The 11,283-nt window shown below is 39.2% G+C and overlaps 1 protein-coding gene across 1 annotated transcript in view; it reads left to right on the top strand.

Annotated features, from left to right (window-relative positions):
• LOC306787296 (anoctamin-9-like) overlaps positions 1–4,335 on the top strand; it is a 51,082-nt gene extending 46,747 nt beyond the window's left edge. Inside the window, exons 21-24 of the mRNA XM_079282412.1 lie at positions 1,040–1,159; positions 1,254–1,347; positions 1,442–1,554; positions 3,796–4,335. Of these exons, the coding sequence (XP_079138538.1) occupies positions 1,040–1,159; positions 1,254–1,347; positions 1,442–1,554; positions 3,796–3,829 (361 nt within the window). The 3' untranslated portion in view covers positions 3,830–4,335. The remainder of the gene's footprint in view (positions 1–1,039; positions 1,160–1,253; positions 1,348–1,441; positions 1,555–3,795) is intronic.
• The last annotated feature ends 6,948 nt before the right edge of the window (positions 4,336–11,283 follow it).

Below are 11,283 nucleotides of genomic sequence, written 5' to 3'. Positions count from 1 at the left end.
TATCACACATCATATCACAGTCCAATCACACATTATATCACTGTCCAATCACACATCATATCACAGCCCAATCACACATCGTATCACAGCTCAATCACACATCATATCACAGTCCAATCACACATCGTATCACAGCTCAATCACACATCATATCACAGTCCAATCACACATCATATCACAGTCCAATCACACATCATATCACACATCATATCACAGCCCAATCACACATCGTATCACAGCTCAATCACACATCGTATCACAGCTCAATCACACATCATATCACAGTCCAATCACACATCATATCACAGTCCAATCACACATCATATCACACATCATATCACAGTCCAATCACACATCATATCACACATCATATCACAGCCCAATCACACATCATATCACACATCATATCACAGTCCAATCACACATCATATCGCACATCATATCACAGTCCAATCACACATCATATCACACATCATGTCACAGTCCAATCACACATCATATCACACATCATATCACAGCCCAATCACACATCGTATCACAGCTCAATCACACATCATATCACAGTCCAATCACACATCGTATCACAGCTTAATCACACATCGTATCACAGCTCAATCACACATCATATCACAGTCCAATCACACATCATATCACAGCCCAATCACACATCGTATCACAGCTCAATCACACATCGTATCACAGCTCAATCACACATCATATCACACATCGTATCACAGCCCAATCACACATCGTATCACACATATCACAGCTCAATCACACATCATATCACACATCATATCACAGCCCAATCACACATCATATCACAGCTCAATCACACATCGTATCACACATATCACAGCTCAATCACACATCGTATCACAGCTCAATCACACATCGTATCACAGCTCAATCACACATCGTATCACAGCTCAATCACACATCACACATCATATCACAGCTCAATCACACATATCACAGCCCAATCACACATGGGCTCACTGTGTTGTGTCTCATCATGAGGGTTGTGCTCTTGTTGCAGCTGCCTGCAGGGCTACATCAATGACACTTTGTCCACGGCTGTTGTGTCACACATGGCCGTTAGAAATGACTTTCTTCCAGAACAGATGATCACAGACGGCTTCAACGTCACACAGTGCAGGTGAGAGACCTGAGTGTTGCTCTGCTCTGTCCAACACAACAGAGGAATGGGTCACACATCTGGTTAACAGGACAATGGGTTTGTGTGCGTACAGCTACAGAGACTACAGGAGTGATCAGGACTACACTCTGACTTCTCAGTTCTGGTTGGTTCTGGCTGTGCGCTTTGCCTTCGTCATCTTGTTTGAGGTTTGTACTCCAGATATTGCTAAGGCAGTGTTGTCCACTTGAACTGAAGATGGCCTTGTAATGGTGTCTGTGTGTCTTGTGTGTTTTTCTGCAGCATGTTGTGGTGGTGTGCAAGTTTATAGCGGCCTGGTTCGTCCCCAACAATCCCATTCTGGTGAAGAACGAACGGCTACGCGACAAACTGGGTCGGCTGACGGCCGAGCTAAGGTAAGTGGGCAGCACCCCAGGACAAGGTCCAGACATGAAGCTAAAGCTCTGACAATACGCAAGCACGCTGTGGGAAGACGGTCACAGCATCTCCTAAAGCTGTATGACGTCATCGACAGAGCAGGGACGTGGTGGAGGTTCATGCTGTAGTTCGGACCGGAGTCTTTGTGATGGAACATAAATGAATGCTGTGATTGTCGGTCATGTAATCAGCTCTTTGGGTGGTAATGTCTTCCTGTCTGTCTTCCACTTTGGTCCACACTGAAATATCTCAACAGATATTGATTTGATTGTGATGACGTGTGGTTCAGACGTGCATGTTCCCCTCAGCGTTCATGGTGATCACTTTGGTGATCCTCTGACTTTTTATCTGGCGCTATCATCAGGTCAACATTTTCACGTGTCCGATACTTCTCTCTACTTTTGCCAATCTGTGTGTTTAGTGCTAATAGGCTAATGTTAGCAACAACAGCATTATAGCATAATGAAAGTGAGCATGTTAGCAAGACAACAACGGCGTGCTATTTAACATGGATCTTGTCTTAAGATATATTTTGTTCATGCCATTAACTGTAAACTAAAGGACATTGGTGTTCCTGACATGTTTGGAGACTTTCTTAACTAACCGTAGATCATCCGAACCCACCTGACAGTTTGACCTTTTCATAACATCAGTGTGGCTCCACACTCGTTCTCATTGCTCATCAAAATTATAGGCAAATATCAAACCTCCCATTTTTAAGTAAAATAATTGAAAAAGCGGTTTTCCAACAGCTGACCGACCTCTTGGCCGTAAATAACTGCTTTGATGTTTTCCAGTCAGGCTTTCGACAGCACCACAGCACTGAAACTGCTCTTGTTAAGGTTTTCAACGACATCCACTTAAACATAGACAATGGCAGAAGTTCAGTCTTAGGGTTACTAGATCTCAGTGCTGCATTCGACACGGTCGACCATGCCATACTCCTAGAAAGACTAAACATCTGGGTGGGACTCTCTGGCACAGCACTTAACTGGTTTGAATCCTACTTCAAGGACCGAGAATACTTTGTGTCTGTAGCTGATTACACATCAGAGCTGACTAAAATGACATGTGGTGTTCCCCAAGGTTCAATACTGGGACCTCTTCTGTTCAACATCTACATGCTTCCACTAGCTCAGATTATGGAAAACAACAAAGTGTGTTATCATAATTATGCAGACGACACACAAATCTACATAACTATGTCACCAGGGGACTATAATCCCATACAAGGGCTGGGTAACTGCATTGAACAAATCAACAACTGGATGTGCCAGAATTTTCTTCAATTAAACAAAGATAAAACAGAAGTAATTGTTTTTGGTACCAAGGACGAACAATTGAAAATCACCGCTCAGCTTCAGTCACTGATGTTAAAACCCACAAACCAAGCCAGAAATCTAGGTGTAGTTATGGATTCAGACCTCAACCTGAACAGCCATATCAAGACAATTACAAAATCAGCCTACTATCACCTGAAGAATATATCAAGGATTAGAGGACTTATGTCTCAACAGGATTTGGAAAAACTTGTCCACGCATTTATCTCCAGCAGACTGGACTACTGTAACGGTGTGTTTACAGGTCTCTGTAAAAAGTCCGTCAGAAAGCTGCAGCTGATTCAGAACGCTACAGCTCGAGTCCTCACTAAGACCAGGAGGGTGGACCACATCACTCCAGTTCTGAGGTCTTTGCACTGGCTTCCTGTCCAACAAAGAATTGACTTTAAAATCCTGCTGTTGGTTTACAAAGCACTGAATGGTTTAGGGCCAAAATACATCTCTGATCTGCTGCTACCTTATGAACCATCCCGACCCCTCAGGTCGTCTGGGACCGGTCTACTTTCTGTTCCCAGAGTCAGAACTAAACATGGAGAAGCAGCGTTCAGTTTTTCTGTCCCAGAAAGCTGCAGGTCTGCTGAGACCCTCAGCTCATTTAAATCAAGATTGAAGACTTTTCTGTTTGCTGCTGCCTTTAATTGAACCACGTTCAATTAATATATTAATCAATTTCCTGCATTTCTGCATTTTACTACTGCATTTTATTTCTTACACTGTTTCTTTAATTGTTTTTAAATCTCCTTTTCTTTTGCCTTATGTTTTGATGCTTTTAATGGTTTTATGTGAAGCACTTTGAATTACCTTGTTGTTGAAATGTGCTATACAAATAAACTTTCCTTGCCTTGCTCTGTAATGTGTGTATTTTTGTTCTTATTTCAGTGAAATGAAACGTTGCAGATCGACAGAGGTCTGATCACCTTCAGCTGACCTGGGATCTGTCTCCACCGGTTGAGTTGTATCTGCTGTTGGAACACGAGGCTGGACTTCACTGAGCTGTAATATTGTCTGAGGTTTATGTGTCAGGGTGTCGTTGGACTTGTATTATGTATTTAATCTGCTGACACGTCATCACACAACTGTCACACTCCATGTAACACTATAGCTAACAGTCACGTGCTGTTTTTATTTCAAACTTTTAGAAAGAATATGTTGTGATTTAATGTTTTGTGTAGTTGTTGTTGTTCCCAGGAGCAGGGTCACTGAGTCATCTTGGTACAGAAACTGTTTCCTGCGCAGCGCTAGATGAAAACATCACTGCTGCACATTTTACAAGACGTCATTAACTCCACATTGAATGTGTTCAGACAGAGTTCAGTGTATCCCACAATGCACCACGGTCTACTGCTCCACATCAGCCCAGCTGCTGGTGGTAGGGCGTCGATAGGCTGACATGAAGAAGTTAATATAAAATCTGCTTTTTTTTCCCCTCAATTGTTTACCCTGATTTTCTGAAAGCTTTCCTCAAATTCTTAAAACCCCACAAATGTCCTGCAAAATGAAACTATAATCAAAACAACGCTATCATTACAATATGGTATTTTGTGTTCAAAAGACATACACAATCAAATGAATAGACATTTCTAACAAGCAATGAACACGGGTGCTCAATGTACATCACTATCACGGGACACCTTCATGTTCAGTGTTCCGCTGTGGGCGTGTGTACAGTAGTCTTGTTACATATTTTTGTATAATGCTTTTATACTCTAATATATAAACACAAATTTACTGTTATATGAACTAAATATTTGTTACATCCCTTCAAACACAACTTTGGATGTGTGCAATGTTCTACACACAGACTAATAGAAACATAGCAGCGCTGCTTGGGTTGAAGCCAACAGACCGTTCAACAGCCATCAAGTTCGGTGATGTTTGGACAAACTCATTCATTCACGACCAAATGTGTGCGAGGCGCTTGCACATGGAAACACATCCTGAGTTTTGTAATGGTTCACATGAAGTCTGATTTGTGTTTTGATTAGCTTGGTTGTAATTACAACCTATTATGAGAAGATGCAAAGAATGTGCTGTAAAAAAAAAAAAAAAAAAATAAATCAGACAGTTTAGTGGTTCCTATGTAGCGCACATTGAGCTGGATATATGTGCCAAATTTCAGTCCAATCAATCAGACTTCAGAGCTCCTAAATCAAGCTTTAGGGCACTAACGCCACCATGTGGCCGATTGGAGTTATTGGGCCAAGCCAAGTTTCACGTTTCTAACTCATTCCAGTACATTGGAATTTTAACCTCTGCAGCAGACAACTAATAATATTAATAAGCAAACTGTCACAAACTCAATAGGCGGTTGAGCCCTAATAAACAATTGGGTTTTGTACATCTTTGAGGCGTGAACCCCCAAATGTTATGGGATGGTGTAGTTAGTAGGTGGACCCAAACGCACGCTCACACAGCAGGTTTAATCCAGCCAAGGACTTTATTTTATATATGCAGGTTTAAACAGAAAACACACGCTAGAACTCCTACGGCACCGTGTCCAGTGGGCCAAAGCCTCCTTCGCTCTCCCGGAGTCGGGAGGGAAACTCCACCAACTCACAACTGGAAACGGTCCGGCAGGAAACAAAAGGACGTCGACCGGTGTACATAGTAAACAACATAAACATCAACAAGTCAAGTGAAATATTGACATAACCTCTTAAGGATTCATTTTATAAAATGTCAAATATGGGGAAATTATGAATATCAAAATGCCATTTGAGCTGACTTTACATCAAATTTTCTCAACAATTGTACAGTAATATTCCATTTGACACGGAGATCGTCGTCATGAACAGAACTCCAACGGAAATTTGAGCAAACCAATGAAGGAAATGTTTTTTTTTACAGATCAAAGATTATTATTATTAGGTATTCAATTAAAGATGATACAGCAGTGTAATTTCACATTTTATTACTGAAAGGCAAAATTTCCAGATAAGTTACAATTTACTCACAAGAGCCGGGGAGTATTTTGTCTCACCGAATTAAGAGCCAAGAAGCATTGCAGCAAATTAAACAAATAATGATCTTCCAGCCATAATCTTAGTCAGGCGAGTGAGATGGACCAACCTCTAAAACCTAGTGAAAATGCAAACTCAATTAACTTAATGAAAGGTGGCAAGGCCCCCGGAGGCTCCAATAGATGAAGAAAATACTGATAAATTAGCCCCACAAAAAACACTGAAATATATTTTTCTCTTTCGTTTTTTTGTCGTTTTAGTACTGTAAATACTGATATTAATTTTGGGGTGATGATGCTGTTTCTATTATTACAGCTATTATTGTAATAATTACTATTATTATAAAACACATGTAAGTACATTCACATGCTCCCCAGACAACCGCCCATCCGCCCATCAACCAATGTACTATCAATTGATCTTTTTCATCTATTTTGTCATGAATATATCTTCTGTTTATGTACTTTTTATTTTTTTTAATTTTATTTTTTTTATTTTTTATTTTTTGTAATCACCCTTTCCCTCACTAATTATTGTCATTCTCAGTCATAACATTGTTTGGATGGGACAGTGCTCCGTCCTGTCCCTGGTGGCTCAAGCTCAATTCGGGCCACTCTATCGTCATGAGGGATGGAATGTATCAGCTAATTTTAATGCCTCATCACCCCAACCAATCAGATTATATGTCTTTAATGTGCTGCTGGCAGTAGACTTCATGAATGCATCATCCAATCAGTAGGAGCTGGCTCAAATCGCGGCAGCTAGTACAGGCACTTCCTGTTGCAAGCTCAACTGCCACGACTTTCCGTGGCAGCTGGGCCTGCAACAGGAAGTGATTGCCACTGTATGTGGCAGCTGCCACTGTATGTGGCAGCTGCCACTAGCATCTTGTGGCAGCTGCCAGCATTTCGGAGCGGATTCCGCCGTAGTTTAGCCTTTATTTGTCGTTATTTGACATTATGTGACCAAACATTAAGGTCATTGAAGGCATGACTGTTGGTAGTTGTAATTAGTTTATTAAAAAAAGGCCGAATTATAATGGTATGGCCACTCGTTTTTGTCAACAAGCTAATTGCGGGCTAACTTCAGTTGATACCTGTTGGCCATGGCAACGATAAACACTTTCACGCTGCAGACTAAAGGAATGCAAATTATAAATATGGATGGATATGCATTGTACTGTTTAGAGTGATAGCAATCCATATAACATATTGACTTGGATATATATACGCAGTATATAGATATATATACAGTATGCAACAAGTTGTTGCGACAGTTAACACCGTTGTGTGGTACCTTGCCACTACTTTTCGCGACAGTTTTCACTGGTTGCGACTGCTGCCACTAGCATCTTGTGGCAGCTGCCACTGTTTCGGAGCGGATTCCGCCGTAGTTTAGCCTTTATTTGTCGTTATTTGACATTATATGACAATACATTAAGGTCATTGAAGGCATGACTGTTGGTAGTTGGAATTAGTTTATTAAAAAAAGACCGAATTATCATGGTATGCACACTCGTTTTTGTCAACAAGCTAATTGCGGGCTAACTTCAGTTGGTACTTGTTGCCCATGGCAACGATAAACACTTTCATACTGCAGACTAAAGGAATGCAGGTTGTAAATATGGATGATATGCATTGTACTGTTTAGAATGATGGCAACCCATATAACGTGTGGGTTGTCACAAGTTTTGGGAAAGGTGACACGGCTGTTTGGTCGATGGTTTATTTAAAATAAAATGTATTGAACAACAAACAATAACAATTTGACATATTGTCAATAATAACACAGCAAAATACAGACATTTAAACGAACATACATTGACAGTGACAGGTTAGTGAGTTACAATACTTGTAAAGCACATGTAGAATAATTATTTCTCCTCAAACCTCGAAAACACTTTAAAATAGTTTTCATCAATAAGCTCTGTGCAGAATTTGTCATAGTCCTTCTGTTTATCAAAAACAAAAGTGAAAAGCTCTGCTGGAGACTCTTCACTTGGGTCATCTTCACAGTTGTGCAGCTCCTGGAGGGCTTCCTGTTGTTCCTTTTCATCCATGGAAAGGACAGCGGGAACTTTAAACCCTCCATCGAATTGTGTCTTGCGACACCAGTCAGCTGCAGCCAGGCTGTCTCTCAGAAGAACATTTACCTGCAGTAAAGAATAAAGTGTACTCAAAGTATTTATTGTATATTGGTGTTGTAACCAACTAATACTTCAAACTTGTACAGCATTTACAGTACCTAATTAACAAATAGATGTTTTGTAACAACAAATGTTGTCTTTGTCAACATATGTGTCATTCAACATCTAAAAGTCAAATCTCTATTTAGAGAAATAAGCAACAAAGAACAAACAGTAATGCTGGATGGGTTCCATTGAGAGCCTTTCAAATTGAATGGCAGTATATAATAAGATTTACCTGTATTTATTTATGTAAATTAATGCTGACAATAAATAGTTGCAAACCAATTCTAGCCAGAGCTTAATCCATGCACATAATTAAGTACCAATCTTATTAGATATCCTGTGAGTTCACAAAATCTGCTTAATTTAAGTAGTGAAGTGATTCTATATCGGGCGACTGTGGCTAAGTGGATAGCAGGGCCGTCTTTCAATCAGAGGGTCGGCGGTTCAATCCCTGGCTCCGGTTCTGCTAGTCGCATGTCAATGTGTCCTTGAGCAAGACACTTAACCCCAAAATTGCTGTAATGACTGTAATGTAATATATTGTCTTATGATCATGCAACAGACAATACCTTCATGATGGATCTTATGTGAAAGGCTAAATGACATTCATTTATATTTACAGTTTTAGTATTTCATGCTAATCCATTTTTTTTATTGTTTATCAGGCAGCCCAAAATCTATTATTTCTTATTTTTGGATTAAAGAATCTACTTCATTCATCTAATCGGTTTATATTCAGCTTAATTGTTATTCCTGTACATGCATGCAATACATAATATGAAGTTCTGATGTTTGTGAATGTGCTGCATGGTTTCCGCCATCAGGTGTCGCCCTTGAGCACATGAATCCGTTAAAAGTTATTTCAACAAAAAATAGAATTTGTCTTGTGGATTACGGTAAATCAAATATACTCTGCTTTGTTGTTTAATGCAGAAATAAAGCCACTGTAAATCAAACTACGCACCAGCATCTGTGTCTCTGACTGCAAAGATTTTAACATTTCTTACCTCTTCTGTGCTTTCTCTGTCACTTGTTGACAACTCTGGAGCACTGAAAAAATATATATTATCTGTAAATGAACCACTGCCACATTCAGTCATTACAGTTATGTCAACTTCACATGCAAAACCACTCTTAGGCAGGATTGGCATAATGGATTTCGTGATGTTACACATATGCATGCTCACCCACAATTCAAACACAAGTCATGTGGTCTACCTTTTCTCTTTATATGTGTTCTCCAGCAGCACAGATTCTGCCTGGTATCTGCACATGTTGCTGGTCCTTTGCAACCACTGAATCACAACCTACAAAAATGTATCGATAATAATAATTATAAAGTATGTTAAATCAATTTGACAGTTTTTACCAAATGTTAATTGTCAGTCATTACATACATAAATTTATATTTCATTTAAATTGATACTTACCTGTACCAGGTTACCCAATTAAGTTAGCACATTGATACTAAGTTATTCTTCCAGTTGTAGTTTTGGTTTATATTCTCCAAATGGTGTTCTCAAATGTCTATTGACACTTGTATCTCTCAGAGGCCTATGCCATTAATAACTCACTAATTTTCTGCTGTAAACGTAATTCTTAAACTACCGGTAATTGTTAATTTGGTACACATCCTCAATAGCTCACCTCTGGCAAAATGACCTCTGTGATGAATAGCTGCTTCTCAGCTACAGTTCCAGGCACTGACAGTAGTCTTTCCAGACGTTGGATAATCTGTTCTGTCTGGGAAAACAAGTAAATAAGAAACAAATAAAACACTTTTTGTATACCATCCTGAAAGAGGAGAACAAGAAAATGTCACGGTAACATTTCTCTATCAATCTATTCCTACCTTTTCCCCTCCTCTGCCTAAAATGCTGTGTGTACAAATAAGACAAAAAGAGCACACTCTACCTTCATGTCACTGAATAAAGTGAAATGTTCACTGTAATATTTTCGAAGGGCTGCATCCAATCCTCTGTGTTTCCACAGATACATTCTGTTGGAGAGAAAATGCCCACTCTGCAGATTTCTTTCCAAGTCCTGAAATATAAGATGTATATGTAGTTGTAGATTCAGTGTTATGTATAATTAGTGAATACCATTTTATGTGAAAAACCTTTGTACAGCTCACTGGAGAAAATGTACGATGTATGTTATTACCTTTATTTCTTCATCCTTAAGAATTTCTTCTGCTTTAACAGACTCCAAGATGTTGTCTCTGTTTAAGACAGAAGCATTGCCTGAATTTGACGAAAATCTTTACATGTTGTAGTTTTACAACATACACCTTTAATTACCATGTATCAAATTTTACATTGGTTATACTGTATATATAACTAGCTTGTTGCCAGTATATACTGTAAATCGCTAAAGGCTATGAATGTTGTTTGGGTAATCGTATATTTATTTGTCATTAACAGTCTTTTTTACGTTGTCTATTTATTTATTTGTTAATTTTACAATGTTATTATGTGTTAACTCCAGTGTGCCATGAATTATGTTAAATATATGACACTTTAATATAGAACATAAAACTGAAAATTATTGGAGACACTAAGGGAAATTCTTCCCTAATTTATATCAAACGCAACTAAAACAATTGTCACTTTTATATCAATCAACGAATGAATGAGATGATTCTTACACATCTGGGACAATGTTGCATCCACAAAAGAAATCCTTTGATGTCCAGTCACCTTCCACACCAGCACACTCAAAATGCAGCCAATTTTTGCAAGTTGAGCATTGAACCCATTGGTAGTTCTTTATGTGGTCATGGAAAACCCTATGAAAAAACAGAGGTGGGACAACTTCCAATATTCCACAATCATTTCATCAGGTTCGTCAATTGCAAATATTCCAAAATATATTTTCCCTCGAATCATAAGTTACTTACATAAAACTGAACTTTTCACTGTGTTGTGTGTGAAGTGCTATATAAATAAAATAGAGTTGAGTTGCCACTCATGTTGCACATACCTGGTTGTCCCAGTTGCTCGCTGGAACAAACAACCTGCATTCCTTTAGTCTGCAGTATGAAAGTGTTTATCGTTGCCATGGGCAACAAGTACCAATTGAAGTTAGCCCGCAATTAACTTGTTGACAAAAACGAGTCAAATAACGACAAAATAAAGGCTAAACTACGGCGGAATCCGCTCCGAAACAGTGGCAGCTGCCACAAGATGCTAGTGGCAGCAGTCGCAACCAGTGAAA

Source organism: Melanostigma gelatinosum, assembly GCF_949748355.1.
Source record: "Melanostigma gelatinosum genome assembly, chromosome: 2".
Lineage (NCBI taxonomy): Eukaryota > Metazoa > Chordata > Actinopteri > Perciformes > Zoarcidae > Melanostigma > Melanostigma gelatinosum.
This window is presented reverse-complemented; position numbering and strand designations above follow the sequence as displayed.